General features: G+C 34.6%; 2 protein-coding genes across 2 annotated transcripts in view; one reads left to right on the forward strand and one right to left on the reverse strand.

The window, feature by feature from the left end:
* The window catches only part of LOC112127381, a 683,298-nt gene that overhangs the window by 323,641 nt on the left and 337,148 nt on the right, over positions 1-22,509 (forward strand). The window lies entirely within an intron of this gene.
* LOC106671669 (facilitated trehalose transporter Tret1-like) lies at positions 2,168-9,816 on the reverse strand. Its single transcript, XM_014402612.2, has 3 exons — positions 9,738-9,816; positions 3,868-4,045; positions 2,168-3,385 (listed from the first exon to the last, which is right to left on the reverse strand). Exons 1-3 carry the CDS (start codon positions 9,775-9,777, stop codon positions 2,227-2,229), a joined length of 1,377 nt encoding a protein of 458 aa, XP_014258098.1. The 5' UTR covers positions 9,778-9,816; the 3' UTR covers positions 2,168-2,226.

Here is a 22,509-nt window from a genome sequence, read left to right on the forward strand (position 1 = left end):
TGGTTTTCATAAGGATACGCATACTGGGGAAAAATATAGATATAGACTAAAAGATGTACAGTGAAAAGAAAGATTCAAAAACAGAAATAATTATCTTTGAAATAGAGTTACTTATTTGTATATAGAGAAAAAGGGGTAAAAAAGATGCAGAAGGATATCGCAAATATTATACCCAAAAATGAAAACCCGGACGGTCATTTGTTGTTTATTTCAAACTATGTGAATGTTAATCGTTATATTAATTATAATATATTTTATTCTTTTTTTTATTTCAACAAGAGGGGTTTGAAGTTGTTCAATGCTCCTCAATCTACATTAGAGTAGACAAAGATCTATTCCGTAGGTCATCAGTTCGCTTAGAGCATGGATGTTCATTCCACCAAATATCACAACTGAGTGTATTTGAAAAGGCTGTGACTCATACATGAAAGTTTCCTATTGCGGTAATAGCAATAAAACGATCATCTCTGGTCGTCGTGCATTACTGTCGACTACGCCTTCTTTTCGTTGGAAACAGTGTCTCTACACCATTGTAGACCCTCGTGGATGGTAGAGCGCTGCACACTGCACACCCAGGATTTGTGCTATGCAACGGATGTTACGACTATCGTTGACCAGTCTGCCCGGGGTTTACTCTACTTAAAAATATCCTTTTAAGAAAGAAATATTTACTTTTTTACACAAATTTATTGTTTCATCAAAGAAAACCATTTAAAAATTAACTCACTGGACCAATCGGCTCCGGAAAGGATAATATTGAACTGTTTTTCTTTATTTTTAAACCAAAGAGTGCACAATTTATAATATTCTTTAAAGGTAAACAACAAGTTATTAAATTTAATATTGATCCCTATCTATAGATATTACGGAAAATAAAAAATAAATACAAGTGTCTTTTTTCTTTGAGTATGTATATCTATAATTTTTACTGAGATCAGATGAAAAAAGAAATTTATTAATAATGATTAACTGAAGCTTTGATACATTTGTCACATTCGTGGAAAAGAAAATTTTTTTAAAAAATTTAATTAAAATTATTCTCCCTCTCTCTCTCTCTANATATATATGGAATTATTTAAGACAGTAGAAACTTTTGTTAAAGAGGGTAGTTTAAATAAAGTACAAAGTTTTAATCTTGGAGACAACAAGTACTTGTTACTTGTGTAAAAACATAATTGGAATTTAATAAAAATGGTCTTTCTTGCTTGAGGTCAAATAATATATATAAATTCTAAACCTTTCCCTTCCGTAATTTCATTTTTGAGCAATTTGCCCACCCTTAAACAACGTTAGATTAGTTTTATAAATGTAACTTGATTCCCTGAAGACAGGAAGGTGTTAATCGGGGGAAGTTGGCTTAATTTGTATAAGTATATTGTAAATGCACTAAAGTACAGAGAAAATTTTAAGTTAAATTTATAATTATATTTATATCAAAAATATGCAAGATTCAACTGCCAGACTAGTTCTTTCCTTTATAAGAATTATTATGTAAATAATGTAAAAGAAAGTAATATTTTGTTTTTCAAAAATACTTATTATTATTATTACTACATAACTAAAATAAATCGGCATTTTTCATCTAATAGATTATTCAGAAATCGTGAGATGCGGTCTGGTGTGATGTAGGTTTCAGAAAAACATTTTCTTTATCGTGCCAACGTTTCGATCTTTATTGAGATCATCTTCAGAGCCTGGGATTTACAAACATTGTTTACATTTAACAAATACATATTTTAGGATGTGGAAAAAAAAATATTTTGCATTGTATAAATTCACTTTTCCACAATAAAGAAAATGAAAATGAAATTATAAATTCACTTTTGGCACGATAAAGAAAATGTTTTTCTAAAACCTACATCACACCAGATCGCATCTCACGATTTCTGAATAATTATCGATTAACGATCACTAATCACCACACCTTAATAGATTATCTTATTTAAGGAAGTTATATAATTCGTAGTACTTAATGAACTTGAATTTTGAATGAATTTAATGAATTTAACATACTGTTTTACCACCATGGTATATAGTTTTTTGTTATTATGTTAAAAAAATGTTGAAAAAAAATTATACTAAAATTTTCATTACGTAAAAAAATCATCCGTTTTAAAATTATAACTTAAATGATGCGTTAGAACAAAATAAAAACTACATGTAATAGTTCAATGTATAAATCAGTCAATATTTTTATATTCATTAAATAAATACAATGAAACAATTTTACGCACTGATTTTATTATCGTTCGTTTTATGTTGGAAAGTATCTTGTATCTGTCCAAGGCTTTTCCCCGCTGTTTCCGTGATGACAATAGCGAAAGTCACCGTACCGATGATATTTACGACACAGTATACGACATAGTTCATGTAAGTGCCGAAGTAGTCGCAGATCGTCTGGTATTGGATGATGGAGACGAAAGTTCCGATGGCGCCGACCATCTCCGTGATGCCGCCTGCGATGGCCCTCGTGTGAGAAGGGAAGTACTCGGCCTGGATGGTCTGCATGAGCGGCCCAAGCCCGATATTCGTTATGACCGAGAAACTGATCATCGAGACGTAACTGATCCACTTGTACGACGAGACGTCCAGTTCAGTTGAGCTATCTAAGTAGTAGATCACGGCGATAAATGAACTGAACAAGGCCGCACCCACAGACGAAAAGATGAGTAAAGGTTTTCGTCCGACTTTGTCTGTCAGAAACGCCGCGGAAAATGTCGTGAGGAAAAGAATAGCACCGAAGACGATCGTCATCTCGTCGCTTCCCAAAAAATCGCTCAACTCTTCCTTGAACGTCTGCGAAGCGTATATCACTATAGCTGCCATACCTCCGAGGTATTTAATCAAACAGCACGTCTGGACGATAAGAAACGATTTCCTGTCTTTTTTAGTAGCGAACAAATCTCTCCAACTTGCTTTCAATTTCATGTCTTGTTCCACGGATTCCTTTATTCCTTGAAACTCGACTTTGATGTCGCCGCCTCCTCTCAGCCAACTGAGAGATTCACTAGCTTTTTCCTCGTCGTTGGCCATTAACAGATAATAAGGAGATTCGGGAATGTATAAAAAGAGGATTGAGGATATCACAGGCACGACCGAGCATACGTAAACGTAGTTGTTATACGAGAGGTAAGGACCTGAGATGTACGCGTACAAACAACCGAGGTACCACATAGACTGAAACTGTCCTGCGAGCACCCCTCTTATTTTAGGTTCGGCCATTTCTGCGATGTACATCGGCACCACGGTGAACGAGATCGCAACAGCTGTCCCGTGGATGATCCGAACAAGGAAAATAATGGGAATGGATCTTGTGGTCGCTGTCAGAATCCAACCGATCAGGATGAGCGGGGCTGAAATTTGCATAACTGTTTTCCTTCCATATCTGAAAAATATAAACATAAAAACAACAAGTGTAAATAAAACAGTTTAATACAAGTGTTTATTATCTAAAAGATAAAACTTTAAAAAATTCATTTTGTACACGTACACCTTTTTAACGATTTTTATCGTCAATAATGTTGGCAGCAGTACCCGAAACATGCGCAACGCCACTCCATGGTATGTACTTCAACCTATTCCAATTGAACGTTTAACATATAGTTATTATCTGCCAGCACTATCTGCCGATAATTGTAATTTGGACAGATACGTGCACAGAAGAGTAAAGAACACCCTTCTTTAATTTAGCCAGGACGTAATTTTGCTTAATATTTTCCCCTAATAGCGAAATCATCAAAAGCGTGTAACTTCCCTAACTTACGTTAAGACAGCAAGACAAGCTAAGTCGCTAGACAGAATGTTTTGATGGATCGTATACAACCCAGAGAATAAATTAATTTGTAAGTAAGAAAAGCGTTCCCAGACCTATCTGCCAGCAGACCGATTGGAATGGTGGTGAACACCCCGCTGAACTCGATGAACGATGAAATCCAAGATGTTTCGGTGCTGGTCATCGGCAGAGGGCTCTCAGGTGAAGTCAGCCGCACCAAGAGGGGCGCTGGCCAGACGTAAGAAGTCCCTGTCATGGCAACTGATAGTGTGCCTGGAAACAGCACAAAAAAATAAATTATTGACATTGTTTGTAATCGTAAAAGCAAACTGAAAATCAATTGCACACGGACGTCCAAAAGTTAAGTCCAAACGTTAAGCATAGTTTACTGTTCTTTGATATATAGACTGTTTTGGCTAGTGTATTCACAGATGTTGTTTGAAGATTGAAGCGAGTTCATGATTCTACAATCACTAAATTTACCGTTACATTGGCTGTCGCAATAACGCACATACGGCCCTAAGCAGAACACAGGTATTTAGGACAGGAAGTTTTTTATTTTCCTTTAATGGATGTTGGTCCGATCCCAGAAACGCATGTGACGGAACAGCCATGCCTAAAAATTAGGGGCTACGCATTCATCCTAGCAAACACTTAGAAATAGCCAAATAAATAGAAACCAATTTAAATGCTAGAAAAACTTCAGGGTTCGACCTCGAACAGGAAAAGTTTTCAAAAGTTTCCAAATAACGGAATTTTAAAATTGACGAATTCATTTAACGAAGCTATCAGACTTAACTGCATGTTCGTAATGTCTGGAAACTTGCTGAGATCACCATGTTACTAAAACCAGGTAAACCACTAAACTAAATATCATCGTACCCCCCCCCCCAACGTTTAATACATAAACTTAAAAAAAAAAGAAAAAAAAATTAATAAAAGAATTGTCAAAACAATTTGCTGAATTTTTGACCTCCAATCTTTAGAAAGGTTGTTCCAAGTTAAACTGCAAGACGAATAGTCTGACCTGTTTAAAATCAAGGCTGCCATTCGGCAAGGCCGCGTGTTGTACTTGCTGCGACATACCTGGATGGAAAACATAAAACATGGTCATATACTTGGAAGTCAAATTCATATTATTCTGAAGTAAATACATTTTACACTACTCAAAAAATAAACGCGAAGTTTAGATAACTTAGCCGGGGGCCATTTTTTCCTCCGATGCTTCGTGTCCTTTTGAAAATTCATAACTCCTCGGTATTAAATCGAAATTCCACTTGTTTACAACCATTTGAAAGGGGGATTTCTTTTTTTTAGACTGGGTAAAAAAGGAATACATTTTACACCATTTTAAGCAGGCTAAATAGGTTGAATTTCCCACGTTTTCTTTTTTATCTTCGGTTCAAATTTAATCATTGAATCCGAGTTTAGGCCCTTACGTGTAGTTTATATGGTTCGAAACCCCGAAAACGTTCATAAAGATTGGTGGATTCTTTACAAAGTTTTTTACAAATCACAATTTTTATGATTCAAAAAAATCTTAAGGCAAAATATAAAAGGGGAACATTTTGATTAAAAAATTATATTTTTGATTTTATTGTGATGATGTTAGAATTTTACAAAATTGAAAATAATCACGAATAGATGATACTGAAGTACAGTCCTTTCCTAAACTTTCCACATTATTGTTATAAAAAATAGAAACAAAGAAAATATGAATTACAAGTAACGAAAAATAATTATAAAATTTGTTTTAAATGTTCACACTGTGTGAGCTTCTTTTTTTTTCTTTATCGTCTTATTTCATACCAAACTAGGTTATGGACTACATTAATTTCATATCACTCGTCTTCTTTGTTGAAAAATTTGCAAAATCACAAGGACGAGCGCTATGAATCGTTTTCAGGTTCATGAACGTTCATAAAGATAGGTGGATTCTTTATAAAGATTTTTACAAATCACGATTTTTATGATTTAAAAAAATCCTAAGGCTAAATATAAAAGGGGAAAATTTTGATTAAAAAATTATATCTTTGATTTTATTGTGATGGTGTTAGAATTTTACAAAATAACCTCACGGTTGAAAAAATCACGAATAGATGATCTACTGAAGTTCCAACAGTCCAAATAGCAAGATTAGATATGCCAGAGTTAACAAACAAACTTTGGTAGCTTCAGTTCCGAAGGGATATGATTCCAATTACTTAACGACGTGTTGGACATGATTTAATCAACCCGATTGGCCACAAACTTTTTGAGGATATGAGGAGGTGTGGCCGTCCAGGGAAATACAACCTTGGAGGCGCTGTAGAGGATGACTTTTGTGACCCCAGTGAACGGGAAAGAGGAAAAACTGTTTAAGAAGGCGGGACGACAATAAGGAAGCAGGAAACACAAGCCTGAGGATCGTTAATACCTTGAGAGGGGATTCGGCTTTTAGCTGTAACAAGATTACAAGTGGATTCGCCAGGGGCAAGTGGGGTATATAAAGAAACGACGGCGGCATAGCCTTTTAAAGAGGCGTCAAAAAAGCCAGCAAGTATAGCACTCTCATTATAAGAAGAGTGACCTGGAATTTGAAGGTGCTGTACACAGATGTGAATCGTTCCCAAAATTTACACAATGGACATGCGGGGACATCATCCCGATCCACAAAAGCTGGATGAAATACTTGGCCTGGAATACGATCGGAGATAACCATCCAAGAGGATCAAAGAGTTGGGCTACAATGGACAACACATTTCTTTTACTAATTAACTCTTCAAATGGATGCACCAGATAAGATTTTTGGATGGCCATCGGTGTCAGAAAAAGGCATTGGTTCTATTTGCTCGACCAGGATATCAGATAAGACCTTATTTTTGTTGCTCATCAACTTTCTCAATAAAAATCCCCCTGTCTGAATGTCTGCATTGGTGCACAATGAAATATGGTGCAGTTGTGAAGGTGCCAAAATACACGAAGTCGTTCCAATAGGTTTCGTTACGATATCTGACATGCCTAACAAATTCGCTAGGGGTTTTGTAATTTTCAACCCTCAACAACAGATTCGAACTTCAACAGATATCGATTAACAGTCACCAATCTCTACACACCTAATAATTATCCACCATGGATTTGGAAATGACCAAAACCTGTGATCTAGAATCAAGGACAGCTCTGACAGCATGAACATTTCCAGGGACATCTTTTATGTGGGCCTGACCAGTGCCGAGCAGAACAACGAGCGCTCCGCTTGAATGTGCGATATTACAAGCATCATATGCTATATGCCATTGATATCATCGGCTGGTGTAACGCGAATGGTATATTTTCTAGTGGAGACTGCTTTTGAGAATCCTGAGCGGAAAGAGAACCGAGGGGCTGAGGAGAAGTTCTATGAAGGAGGGTGTGATGTTTGACAGGAGGCACAAGTGCCGGGGAAAGTACATCTGTCGAGATGGTGTTTCCATAGACAATAAAAACATCTTTTCAAATTTGTAACAACATCATACCTATCATTGATGGAGATCTGATGAAAATTCGTGCATTTCTGGAAAGAATGAGGGGCTTTACAAAGAGGGTAAACAGCTGGCGTTCGCTTTTTTAAACGTCATCAGAATGTACGACCGTTTTGGTTTCAAACTAACGCCTTGTAGAGACGCTTCGAAATTGCGACAACGGTCAGTAATAAAGTCGACCAGCATTTTATGAGAGGGAGTGGAGTGGTTGGTAAGAATTTTTTGAAGATCCCTCTGGGATACAGGGTCCAGGTTGTGATAACTTAAGTTAAATAAAATATAATCGGCAAGATCAAGTATTTTTAAAGCTTTGGGTGCGATAACAATGTTATAATGAACCTTCAGAAATCTTTGATAACTGTCGTAAAAATTGTCCTTTAAAACAGGAAAGTTTCTTACAAATGGCTTACATACAGGTGCCCAGATGATTTTTGTGTAGGTACCTTTCGCGAAGCACATCATACGCTAATTTATAATTATCAGGAGAAACGTGAAAATTGGAAATTACGGACAGAGCGTATCCCTTTAAGTGTGCACCAAGTTGGACGAATTTTTCGGCATCGGATAACGAGCTGTTTTTGTGTATACTCACAATGAAACGCGAGAAAAAATTATCCCACTTTTCAATATTGCCATTAAAAATCAGCATGGTCAACCGGGGCTGACACGTTATGTTTAATTCATCTGATCTCGAGGGTTTTTCGTCTTGAGTAACAGTATTGGAAAGTCATTTCATAAGAGAGTGGTACTTTTCTTTAACTTCCAAAAACAATTCATCAAAGGCTTGCTGAATAGGTATCACAGGGAGTTGTGAGTTGAATTTCATCACTTCGTCTTGACAAAGTTCGAATTTCTCAGCAATATTGTCCAAACGATCATGATGGGATGGGAAAGAGGATAATTTTTCAATAGTTAAGTAGAATTATCGAAAATTTCCTGGAATGTGGCGTAGAGGTGTTCCCTTTTTACGTTTTTAGTAATCCAATGTTGTAATTATTTTCTCATCAGGTATAATGATTAGGAGGAGTGGTGAATTAAGGTATTGAATGAATTGGCCTGGAACGTAAATGTAAACAACAATTGAAGGCAAAGAAGTTCACTTGAGGTTTCCTTCGAATGGAGGATCGATGTGGTCAGCGGGAGGCGACTATAATGATGGGAAGCGGATCGAGATAAAAAGTGTTATGGATGGGCAACGAGCGAGTGTAAGAGAATACTGGAATGGAATACGCTGGACCGTGGCAACATGCATGTGCAAGGGTGCAGTTGGAAAAGGAAAACCAATGGGAAACGGAACAAAGTATTTTGATCCAAAGGTGATTTAGATCGAAAGGTGGAGTTGAGGTGGGAAGTTGGTGTCCGAGTGGATCGAAGTCACGATAGGTCAACTGGTAGAGCAGCGGCGTATTTAGCCGTTCAAATCCCGCTCGTGGCGCTGGCGTTTTTATTTCAACCAATACCTTACATAAAAGATTAATTAATTGAAAAAAGTATTTAGAGTTGAGGAATTAGAAAATGGAAATGAAAATTAGGATTTTGAACAAGATTATCGTGGCCCGGAGTGACTAAGAATGTTTTGGCTGGATACAAATATAAAATTAAAAAAAAGGAAATCGCGCGCAAATAAAAATAGGTAAACATCAATATTCAAAAATAATAGCCATTGCAATCGTTTTATTGTTTTTTCTTCAAAATTGTCATTTAATTAAATTTTTTGCGGTTTGCTTTTCTCCGTAGACTCGATTTCCGCCTAATACATATAGGTTAATTGTCTTGATCGTCTACTTACATGTCAGACATGCCATCCACTGACGAATTTTCCTCACCATCACCGCACAGTTGACAAATGAACCAGGGATGTATCAGGGAAAATTCTCGATAAGTCCCGCTGGAATTAAATTCGCAACTCGGCCTCAACCTACGCCTACCTGTTTAACGCATGAAGTGTCTCCGCACACACTGAACAAACAAAGGAGGTAAAACCACTTATGATAATAGAATTTTGTTTTTCATATTATCTGGTTTTCCTTTCATCGAGTCATTTTAGTTCGAATGCTAAATTCTATGTCCTGCTATCAACTATCTGAGACCACAAGTCAGCGTGTTAGTGTACGCTTAATTTTCAACAATTACAAATTCACATCCTTCCATTACAACATTTGTTACAACGCTCATAGATTTACAGACTGACACTTACTTCAACAGCGACAGCATCAACGATGGCCTTAAATACACGCAAGTTTACATTTATGGACAAAAATTGAAACCGAAACGTAAACAAAGATTGCAGCCTGGAGTTTGCATCATGTTTAACCACTACCACCAATTCAGGAATAATAGCCATAGAAATCGTTTTACGTTTTCTTCAAAATTTTCATATAGTTAAAATATTTCTTGTTTACTTCTCCGGTTGATTCGGTTTCGTCATAATACAAATAGTCAAATTGTCTTGATAGTCTACTTACATGTCAGACATGCCAGCCACTGACGAACCTGCCGCCCCATCACTGCACAAGTCGACAAATGAACCAGGGATGTCTCAGGGGCCACTTATATACAAGTTATGTAATTAAATAATGAAAATGGCCTTCCAGACTTTGTGACGACAAACAAAGATCATAAATTTCTTTTATTTGTTAAATCGTAAACGTCTCCCGATTCCTAGATGCAAATTTTTCACCTGGCCAGTATCGCGTATTTCAGTACCAAGCATGAAGAAGGGTTGGTTTTCATGAGAATACGCATACTGGAGAAAAATATAGATATATACTAATAGATATAAAGTGAAAAGAAAGATAAAAAAGAGGATTAAATATCTTTTGGAATAGAGTTACTTATTTACATATAGAGAAAAATTGGTAGAAAAGATGCAGAAGGATATCGCAAATAATATACTCAGTGATGAAAACCCGGACACTCATTTGTTGTTTAGTTCAAACTATGTGATATTAATCCTTTTTTTAATTACAATATATTTTAATGGAAACCAAATTAAACGAGATGAATAATTTATAAAAATTATTTAATTATGACGGTTTGAAAGGTAATTCACCAAAACCCTGGTGAATCATTTAGTGACAGATTAAAATTTAATTAAAAATGTATTACTCAGTTTTGCTCTTAATAAAGCCTGTTACCTCCGGAGGTCCTTAAGTCTCCTAGGCATCGAATAAATAAGCGACGGTCTTCGACTTCTGAAAACGAATCCCATTCTTCAACCAAGGGGTTTGGAGTTTATCAACGCTTGGTCCTCCATCTACCTTAGCGCAGATAAAGATCCATTCTCTACGGGCATCAGTTCGGTAAGGGTGTGGACGTTGATTCCATCCAATACCGTAACTGGTTGTCTTTGAATAGGCTGTGACTCACAAATGGCTATGAAGCAAAGCGTCCTCCACTTCTTCCCCATAGACGGTCCCGGTCATCTGATCGCCACAAACCAAAACGGTACTCATCTGTGAAGAGAACAGCTCCCATTTTTTAATTTTCCCATCGAGATTCTGATTTGCGAATTGCCTCGTGTCTAAGCGATGCATCTCCAATAATAAAGAACCTGATGCGGTATGTCAAGAGACTAGGCTATTCTCACTAAACTTCCCAATTTCTTTTAAAGTTAAATAAGTTAAATGACAGTTTCGTACTGCGGTAACAGCAATAAAACGATCATCTTTGGTCGTCGTACATCGCTGTCGACCACCTCCTTTTTTTCGATGGAGACTTCCAGTGGCTCTAAACCTTTGTGGACCCTCGTAGATGCTAGACCGCTGCATACTGCACACCCATGATTTGAGCTATGGAACGGATTTTACGACTATCGTTGACCATTCTGCCCGAGCTTTCCTCGACTTAAAAATATCCTTTTAAGAAAGAAATATTATTTACTTTTTTACACAAATTTATTGTTTCATCAAAGAAAACCATTTAAAAATTAACTCACTGGACCAATTGGCTCCGGAAAGATAATATTGAACTGATTTTTTTGAAAACCTTATTAGTGTACAATTATTTATAATATTCTTTAAAGTTAAACAACAAGTTATTAAAATGACTATTATTATTTATCCCTAGTTATTATGGAAAATAGGCAATAAACACAAATGTCCTTTTTTTGTCCTTAATTCTATGTATCTATAATACATACTGAGATCAAGTGAAATTATTTTTATTAATAATGATTAACTGAAGCTTTTATACATTTGTCACATCCGTGAAAAAGAAAGAAAATAACAATTAAATTACAATTATTTTCTCTATATGTATAAAACAATTCAAAATAATTTATTGATCTTCCATAAATTTAGTAATTAAACAATAAAATAAAATAATATTCTGTCTTACAATATGAAAATTAAAATTTATCTTGCAATGAATTATTCATTAAAACTAAAAATAAAACCATACAAAATGATAAGAACAGAAACGAGGGACTTACGCTACGGGCCTTTCTTCAAAAAGCAATTAATTTAACTAAATTTTAAATTGTAACATAGCCTTTCTCAATTGGTCGTTTTAGCCTGACACTTTTGAAGACTACAACGGTTCTGTTTTGCAATTCCCAATGACTGGCCTTTGGCCCCCCTCAGGGCACATTATCGGCCTGTTGTTTGTACTATGAAAACATATATTATATTTTTGTTTATTAAAACAGTACAATAATTTAGCTGTAACGTTAACTCCTCTTGTTACTTTAATATTCATTTGGCTAATAATGTTAGTACTGCTAAACATAGTTTGAATACAACCTGGAACGGTATTGTTAGTAGAGGGGATATTCTTCTAAAATTTTCTGCAAAATCATCAAAAGCATGTAACTTCACTAGCTTACGTTAAGTCAGCAAGACAAGCTAAGTCGCTAAAAATATTGCATGTTGTTCTCTTTTGATGGATCGTATACCCAGAGTATAAATAAATGTGTAAGTAAGAAAAGCGTTTCCAGACCTATCTGCCAGCAGACCGATTGGAATGTTGGTGAACACCCCGCTGAACACGATGAACGATGAAATCCAAGAGGTTTCGGAGCTGGTCATCGGCAGGGGGCACTCAGGTGAAGTCAGACGCACCAGGAAGGGCGCTGGCCAGACGTAAGAAGTCCCTGTCATGTTGTTTCAGCTAAGTGCCGCTAGAAAGAATATTGTATATTGTTGTAATGGTAGTCATAATCTCGATGAACGATGAAACCCACGAGGTTTCGGGCTGAGGGCTCTCAGGTGAAGTCAAACACACCAGGAGGGGCGCTGCCCAGGCGTAGGAACTGGCAACTGATATTGCGCCTGGAAACAGTACAAAAGTTATATCATTGACATTGTTTGTAATCGTAAAAAAACAAACTGAAAATCAAATGCCCCTGGGCGTCCAAAGAAACAAACAGCACGTTAAGTATATTTTACTATTCTTTGTTATTTAGTCTGTTCATTGGCTAGTGTCTTCCATGCGTTCACAGTGTTGTTTGAGAGCTGAAGCCGAATTCGGTATTCATGATTCTGTAATCACTATGTTTGCCTTTATATTGGCAATAATTTACCTTAAGCTAGATGGAGGGAGAGAGGGAGAGAGAGACAGACAAACAGACAGACAGACAGAGAAACAAAAACCAACTTTTAAAAAATCATCAGCCCTGATTTTTCTTATTTTGTGATGAGTATGTTGTCTTGTTCCTGGCTAGTCAACTCCAAGAGAGAGAGATGGAGAAAGTGTGTTAGATAGAAAGAGAGAGAGAGAGAGAGAGAGAGAGAGAGAGAGAGAGAGAGAGAGAGAGTGACGATGAGGGAGAGAGAATGATGGAAAGAATGAGGGAGATATTAGGAAAGCGAGGGAGAGAAAGAGAGACTGTGAACTGTGAAATAGAGAGAGGAGAGAGAGAGAGAGAGAGAGAGAGAGAGAGAGAGAGAGAGAGAGAGAGAGAAAGAAAGAAAGAGAGAGAGTAAGTTTGTGCGAGAAAGAGAAAGGGAGATTTATTCTCATCTACTTTTATAGTAGCATAAAATAATATTCCTCATACAATAATCAACAACTTTTGAAATCATTTAAATAATTTTAATTTTAAAATCTTTGTTTTACATTTTTTATTAGGTTTTGTCTAATTTTGATCACCTCGATAGGTTTAATCCAGTTTCCGGGGGAAAAAAACTAGTGTTAACTTTAATTACGCAAGGAGAACAACAGCATGAAAGGGGAAGGGGTAAGTCAGCGAAACCGAGACTATGCGTCTCGCGTAACTACACACGTTCCTCAAGGAAGGTCAATCACCCGTCACGATTTGAAAATGTTTTCCCGAACAAAATCGGGCCAAATTAAAAGTTTGAAGGATCAGCCTACAATGCAAAGTTGATCGAACAACTAAAACTTTTGGAAGCTGATATTAGCTAACTTCAAGACCAGACATCCAAAACAAATGAGGAAAAATGTGGCAAAAGTATGTTATCCCTGACTCCAATGAAGAAGAAGCTATAGTTATATAACCGAATGGTTCACGCAAAGTTACAAAAAGAAAAGGAAAGCTTTAAGCTCACCGGAAGGGGACCGCGGTAGCCGAGTGGTTAGCCCGATGCCACGCAACGCTACCCTGCTGTACGCTACGCGATCCCCACTATCCAGATTTTCGTCGGGTAGCATCGAGTACAGTCGAAGACAAAAGAACCTGACACTCATATTTTTGTTTAAACTACATGCATTATTGTGGTTATATTAATTACAACACACTTATTTTAATATAAACCAAATTAACCGAGATCAAAAATCCATTACTTTTTATTTAAAAAAATAATTTTAATGGTTTTTGTAGAAAATTGTTCAAAACAACGGAATACCATTTTTTGATATAATAAATTTAACTAACAACTTATTATACGGTTTTGCTCATAAAATTTAACTTACAATTTATTTCATGGTTTTGCTCATAAGATCACACCGTTTTCGTTGAGTAGCGTCAGAACAGGACACTCATATTTTTTGTAGTTTATTTCAAACTATATTTATATAATTTTGTCGTTATATTATTTACAACATTCCTCCTGTCCTATTGTATGTAAGCCAAATTAATCGAGATCAAAATTTCATATGTTTTTATAAAAATTATTTAATTATGATGGTTAGGAAGAAAATTGATCAAAACACCGGGATAATTTTATTTAAAACAATTAAGTATTAGACATGTTGCATGTTACATTCCTATGTTAATATAAAGCAAATTAAACGAGATCAAAAATTCATGAGTTTTTATAAAAATTATATAATTATGATAGTTATGAAGAAAATTTATCAAAACATAGGAATAACTTTATTTAAAACATGTTTTAATTTATTTATTTAAAATAATTTATTACATGGTTGTGCTCATAAAATTTAACTAACAATTTATTACATGGTTGTGCTCATAAAATTTAACTAACAATTTATTACATGGTTGTGCTCATAAAATTTAACTAACAATTTATTACATGGTTTTTCTCTAAATAGTACATTGAGAACAAAAAAGGTGTTGCGATTGTGATAGCGATTATTTTGATACACGCTGTGTGTCTGTACGTGGCGTGCGCTTGACGTCGCATAGATGTGAACACCGTACCAAAACTTGGCAAGGCGTCGGGTAGCGTCGCATAGCGTTGCATCGGGTAAATGTGTTTCCCGCTTAACGCTCGTAAGGAAGGAAAATTGGAATGGCATACTTATGAAAATAAGCGTACCAGATCAATCATAGTTATGGTTCGTTTTCTCAACTCCACCAGCGAACCAGAAGATATAAAAGCCGACCTTCAATAGCACAAAATACTAGAAGTTATAAATAAAATAATACAAACTAAGAATGACAGCGGTGAGGAAGTTAGAATTCCCTTACCATTTTTCAGACTTAGTTTTGACTCAAATGAAAACGATTATTTGGAGATCGTGAGATGCGGTCTGGTGTGACGTAGGTTTCACAAAGACATTTTTATATGAGGAGTCGCCTTCTTTGAGGTGAAAGAAGCCGACAATGGGAAAAAACGTGGGTAATGGTTTCGGCCTGATTATCCTTTCAGGATCTTATAAACGGGATAATTAGGGAAAGGAAAGACAAATAGTTGAAGACTTAGACTATGTAGGAATGTTTGATGTGTGGAATGTAATTATTGTTTTACATGTTATATTATATGTTTTATGCGATGTGATGATGATATATGTATGTTATCGATATTGAATTTGATTAATGATATTAGCTAAGCTGCGACTGAGTTTACATGTGTCTGTTCTGTAATTGATGCTGTGTTTACCTCTGTTAACCATTTCTAAAAGGTTACGTTTATGTTTGTTTTGTTCGGTGTGTAATATTTTTGGATTGTTGAAATCGAAATTGTGTTGGTCTTCATAATTGTGGGTAGGCAGTGCTGTAGGAGGTTGTTTTACATTTTTATAGTTATTTTTCTAGTTTATATATTTTCTCTTTAATAATTGACTCTTTGTCTAAGAAAGTGAATTCCTAAGGAAAATGAAAAATGAAAAAAAATAGGCGGACAGATTATTTTTTTAAAATTAGGTTTTTTAATTAACACTTCAATATTGCGTATTTCCTTCACTTGCCTTAATTATATCGAAGACGCCTCGGCATACTTTTTACCAGCCTGGAAATGTCTTTTTACTGGAGGTTAGCCCATCCTTAAAGAAAAGTTCTTTCAAGATCGTGGAGGGTATCAGGAAGTGATGGACGTTATTCGTCTTTTGAGGTTATCCCATAAATGTTCCGATGGGGTTCAAGTCTGGAGAACGGGCTGGCCTCAACCTTGATGTTACGCTACGCTGTTGAAGGTACGTTTGTATTATCCGATGGCAATAGCCGCAACCTGATGGCACGTCCATCATCAATAAGTGCCACACCACTCGCAACATCCTCAGCACTAAATGGCATTTTTATGTTTAAAAATTGAAATTAAGAAAACAAAGATGAAAACTACAAAGTTTATTTCTTAGAATTCAAATGAGACATTGATCTGTGTTTTGGATTATGGATAAAGTGTTTTTACCTCTAATTGGTATTCCCAATTTAAAACATACCATAAACAAATATTTACTGGCAAAACCTATGAGAGAAATTAAGGCCGAGTTTTCTTTTGTAGAGAAAATAAAATAAAAAATCAGTGGGTTGGAATGTTTTGCCTGTCAGTGTACCTGTTGAGTTGATTATATTATTTAATGTGTGGGGAATTTTCATTTTCAGCGCAATAGTTTATTTACTACCAATCTAAGTTATGGACTGTATTAATTTATTATCGATCTTCTTCTTTATTGAATAGTTTGCACAAGTACGACCGTTACGGATCGTATACTTAAACACGGTTGTAGCCGATCGGTATGAATCGGAGATCAATTGTTAACAGAAGCGTGATTCATGGACAAGCTGAAATCTTCATTCCACGATGTTTAAACACAAGTTGATAACGAGTGTGGTTTTTGCTGTTGAATCCGGCGCATAAACAATTACGAGTTCATTGTACGTGTCTGAATTGTTTAAGGTTTAATTGTTATTTAACAGAAGATAAATGGAGTAGATGGAACAGATTGGCCAACGTGCCGAAAATTGTACGGAAACTTGCTTTGTTTTTAGAGAGGTACTAAATGAACAAACAAAAGTATTTCGATCCGATCAAAAATACTGTTTTAAATATTGAAGTTTGCAACTATTTGCAATTATCAATCAGAAATAGGGGATAGATGATTGAATTTCTCTGATGACATGCGGAGATCATGGGGTTGCTTTTATGATTAGTTTATATTAACTTTTGAAAAAGAACTCTTTTTACAAGAAAGGATTTTTTATCATAACCAACACGCGATCCCTAGCCAAAATGAACTTGGGGTTTGTTTAAGACCATTTTTGATAAAGTTAACCTTTTTCGAAATAAAAGGGAGGGCCGTCTTGTTACAAAAAGCATACCCCCACGCGTCTTCCGACGGGCATAAATCAGAACTAGTCGATTCTATCAAAATTTTATTTTCAGTGAATGTGGCATGAAATAATTCTAGAATCAATTTTCCAATAAAAATATGAAATTCTTATTTAAAATAACAAAATTAGTGTCATTTCCCAGTTAGATGAGACAGTTATGCTAAATCTGTTACCACCATGCGATTTCTAACCAAAACTAACTTGGGGTTTGTATAAGACCATTTTTTGAAAAGTTAATATTTTCCGAATTAAATGGGTAGACTTTGGAAGATGATATACATTTAAAATTTCACATTTTTTATTGTTAAAATAAAACTTAATTTTAAAATAGACATTATTGAGCTGGTTTAGCAAGAGAAATTTTTTTTCTGCGATGTTTGGTGTTCCGTTTAGAAATTCAGGAAAAGTAGATTAAAATATTTTTTTAGCAAGTAACAAAATTGATATTCGTTTTGTTGCACCCTAAAACAATCTGATTATAAATATTTCAGAAAATTAAAAATTCTCACAAATTTCTCGTTTTCCAGGATACCTTTGATAACAACTAAAATTTATCTGTCGATTTATAGGAAAATGTATGTTCAAATTTGCTTTGCTTTGACCAACGCAGGAAAATTTGGAGATTTTAAAGCTATAAACTACACGTAATCTAATAAAATAAGAAAAATATATAAAAACAAGGAGGAATTGAATATAAAATTCAATAATTGAATATAAAAGAAATAAGGAGGTTTTGATTGATTATATCCTTATTTTGTCACTTATAATGAAATTAAATTTAACCATTTTGTTGTTGACTGAACTGATGACTACCTGCTGTTGATGTAGACTGAAAGAAACAAAATTATGCTTTCTAACGATTGTAATAACTTGAGTTACAAATTTTTAAGTGGAACATAGGAGCGGAAATCTTTGCAATGTACCCGGATCATCGTTTGATTGTTACAGATGATTCTGTATTTTGTTCCTTCTATGATGTTCGAATGGATATCATGACCAGTACCTTCTGCCACCTCTATGCAGTTCATTCATGGCTGAAGGGATGGATATTTTAAAAACACGACAACAATAAGACCGACAAAAATGTGCATAATCACTGATAGTCTTAGCAAAATAGCACGACTTCAAAATTTTAATTCGAACAATAAGTACGAATTTGTTTTAGTTAAGATCGTGGGGAATATAAATAAATTGAGTGAACAAGGCAAGAATATAGTGATATGCTGGGTTAAAGGACACTTGAGCATTAAATATAACTGTGTGGTGATTAGTGACCGTTAATCGATAATTAAAAGACCGCATCTCACGATTTCTGAATAATTAAATATAAAAAAAGAGTCGAAGAATTAGCCAAGGAACGAACAATTGAAGGTACCCCCCTTGAAACTCCATTAACCGGTGACGACCTAAAATGTTTTTTAAAAGGGAAATAATAACAAACTGGCAATAGCTATACGATGTCATTGTAGTAGGAAAATATGATCGTTCCTTATTCCCAGTTGGAAGATGGAGAAATAATTCTATCCTAAAAATCCTATTTCATAACTGGGCAGGTATTTGTGGATCGTATTTGCATAGAATCGGGCAAAGACCATTCCCAAAATGTGCAACCTGCGACGTAGTAGAAAGTCTTGAACGTACTTTGCTAAAATAAGGCTAAAATAAGAGATATCCACCTTTACAAATCTTGTAATAACTTCACAACTTTTCGTGGTCCGATTGACCGAATAATATTTTTCAATTAATTAATCTTTATTTAAGGTAGTGGTTGAGATAAAAAAGTCAGTGTCACGAGCGGGTTTCGAACCCACGACCTTCCGGTAAGTACGCCGATGTTCTATCACTTGAGCTATCGTGACATCGACACCAACTTCCCATCTCAACCCCTCCTTTTTGCTATTTATCAAATGTCAAAAAAAATATTTTGACCTATTCCACTGGAAGCGTTTTTTTTTTCATTTTTGTCACCTAGCCATAAAATAAGGATCGTACATTTTGAAATACACAATTTCTGGCCCTAAAGAAGAGAAATTAAACTTTCTTCGGGTTGTAATACTGGTGAAGTTGGTTATAATCCAGAGGAGTAAGAATTGTTAGGGGGAATACAAACCAACAGAAAAAGAAAAATCGACACAGATGTATCGAGGCTACAAATATTCAATTTTTGATTCTCATGAATATTTGTTTTAAAAGGATTACCCGGGCGTTTTAAACGAATCTGATTTGATGTACAAAAAAATTGTTTTTACCTATTTCAATGGAAGCGTGTTTCCACTTTTGTCAGCTAGCTATAAAATGAGAATAGTAGATGTTGAAATACATAATTTCTGACCCTAAAGAAGAGAAATTAAACTTTCTTGGTTGTAATACTGGTGAAGTTGGTTAAAATCCAGAGGAGTTATGAATTGTTAGGGAGAACACAAACCATCGGAAAAAGAAAAATCAACCCCGGTGTATCCAGGTTAAAAATATTTAATTTTTGATTCTCATGAAAATTTGTTTTGAAAAGATTAACCGGGCGTTTAAAAACGAATTTGATTTGATATGCAAAAATAATTATTTTGGCCTATTTCACTGGAAGCGCTTTTCCATTTTTGTCATCTAGCCATAAAATGGGTATCGTAGATGTTGAAATACATAATTTCTGACCCTAAAGAAGAGAAATTCAACTTTCTTGGAGTTGTAATACTGGTGCAGTTGATTAAAATCCCGAGAAATTATGAATTTTTAAATGAAATACTTGACATCAGAGATATAAACAATAGCCCCTGGCAAAACCAGTCCAAAAATGTATTTTTTATATTTTTTATTTGCGTTAAAAATGAGTATTCAGTGGTTTTACCCGGTTCATAAAACGAGTTCGGATAGAGTTAAAAAAAAAAATTGAACCTACATTACTGGAAGCGTACTTTGGCATTTGCGTATTTTTATACCTAATCTCACTTTATGCAATCCTCTATATTATTTTCTTATCTTAGATAACAAAACTAATCGAGTGATATATAACAACGTTCAAATTTATGCATAACAAAACGCAAAATAAAGCCATTGGCAAGAATGCTCGGACACATGTCGATTGTAAGTGAGAAATAGCATCTACATTGTTTCCTTAAAGCTACAAGATGTGCAAAGATAATAATATCATTATTCAAAGGTAGTAGGCTGTAAAATCCTTTTATTGTGTTTTCTTCAAATCTGTCATATAATAGTACTTGGTGTCTTTATGGTACTGCATTCTTCTCCTAACAGTGTTTACAGTTCCGGTTAACTCGGTTCCTTCCTAATAAGAATAGTCAAATTGTTTTGATCGTCTACTTACATGCCAGACATACCAGCCACTGACGAACCTGCCGCCCCATCACCGCCCAGTCGACAAATGACTCAGGGATATCTCAAAGGTCACTTATCTGCAGGTTAATGTATATGACCTTCATTGTTGTGATGGCAAACAAAAAGAAGATCGGAAATATCTTTTATTTGTAAAATTGTGAAAGTTTGCGTGGAGAGTTGTGCCAACCGATTCCTAGGCGAAATAGTTTTAATTCCCTACAGGCGTGTAAGTCGCTATCATGCGTGAAAAAGTTTGGTTTTAATGATAATACACATATACAAAAATGATATGAATAAATACAAAGAAAGATAAAAAATACAAATAAATATCTACTATGTAGATATAGAAAGTGTTAAGAGAAATGGTGATAGAGAGATATAGCTAGAAAAATATTTCGATATCATATGGTGTTATATCGGAAATAATGTTCACTCAAAGGACAAAAAATATATGTGTTTTTATCGTTACAATCACCAGGTCAACCAAATTAAACGAGATGAAAATTTCTGGTGTGACGTACGTTTTAGACAAAAATTTCTTCATCGTGCCAACGTTTCGATCATTATTGAGATCATCTTCAGGGCCTGGACTTTATATACATATTTTAAATTTTACAAATACTTATAGGAACTGAAAAAAATGAATTTACACAATGCTAGAAAATTTTAGATTAAAAAAATGAATTTATACAATTCTAGAAAATTTTAGATTAAAAAATGATTTTATACAATGCTACAAAATTTTTGATTAAAACAAATGAATTCATTCAATGCTAGAAAATTTTAGATTAAAAAAAATTAATTTACACAATGCTAGAAAATTTTAGATTAAAAAAATTTATACAATTCTAGAAAATTTTAGATTAAAAAATGATTTTATACAATGCTACAGAATTTTTGATTAAAACAAATGAATTCATTCAATGCTATAAAGTTTGAAATTAAAATTAAAATGTGAGGTAGATCAAAATCTGTTATATTATTAATGCATTTATCACCAAGTTCAATTTTACATTTTTTAATTTCAAATTTCTTAACCCAATCTAATTCTTTCCCTTTGTTGAAACTATGTAACACTCTTGTATTTAAATTTGAATTGAAATTATGTTTTGTTTCTTTTAGATGGTCCTTAAATTCCGAAAACTTGCTCGGTTTAGGCAAGTGTTCTTTTACTCTTGTTTTTATTTCTCTACCGCTTTGTCCTATATATTAAATATTATAGTCATTACAATTGAGTTGGTAAACCCAGCTTTTTGCCAAATTGTCTACTTTGTCTTTAGGTTTTGAGAGAATGTTTTTAAGTGAACCCGTACTTCTAAACGCTATTCTAAAACCTTCTTGTTTAAAATTGAACAAATTTTGTTGCATTTACAATTACATAGTTTCAACAAAGGGAGAGAACTAGATAGTTTTGAGAAATTTGAAATTAAAAAATGTAAAATGTAAATTTGAACATGGTGATAAATGCATTAATAATATAACAGATTTTGATCTACCTTCCATTTTAAGTATGTACATAAATAATATCAAACATCCAAATAATTAAACTAATTATTTTAATTGTTATTATTTTTATAGTAATTTAATAATATTAAGCATTCACTAGTATAATATTTATTTGTGTTATAATTTCCGCGTTTCGCACGTTCAAATTGAGCGCAATTAAAAAAATCAGCTGCTAATTGGAACGTTGCGTTGGCGGAGGTATCAGCGGGTTCACTTTGGCAATTCATGTCGAGAGACGTGGTTGTAGAAGTCATTCAACCTGATGATGAGCTTAAAGGCTCGGAATCCGGTCGTTGCAAAACAACTTACTGTGAGTAGGAACTATCTTTTTAAAAAGGAAGAAAATGTTTTTCTAAAACCTACGTCACACCATACCGCATCTCACGATGTCCGAATAATCATTGACCAATGGTCACTAAACACCACACTTTATCTAATTATGATAGTTTGAAAGAAAATCACCAAAACACTGGATAATCATTTAG

This window comes from Cimex lectularius, unplaced genomic scaffold, assembly GCF_000648675.2.
Source record: "Cimex lectularius strain Harlan isolate CLEC.00 unplaced genomic scaffold, Clec_2.1 scaffold1, whole genome shotgun sequence".
NCBI lineage: Eukaryota > Metazoa > Arthropoda > Insecta > Hemiptera > Cimicidae > Cimex > Cimex lectularius.

Bases quoted from the DNA above. Each gene is read 5' to 3' on its own strand.
- LOC106671669 (XM_014402612.2), bottom strand. From the start codon at position 9,777: ATGGGGCGGCAGGTTCGTCAGTGGCTGGCATGTCTGACAT. The intron at 4,046-9,737 runs GTAAGTAGACTA...TGCTGTTTCCAG, and splicing joins GTGGCTGGCATGTCTGACAT to GCACACTATCAGTTGCCATG. The intron at 3,386-3,867 runs GTCTGGGAACGC...TATATTTTTCAG, and splicing joins ATCGGTCTGCTGGCAGATAG to ATATGGAAGGAAAACAGTTA.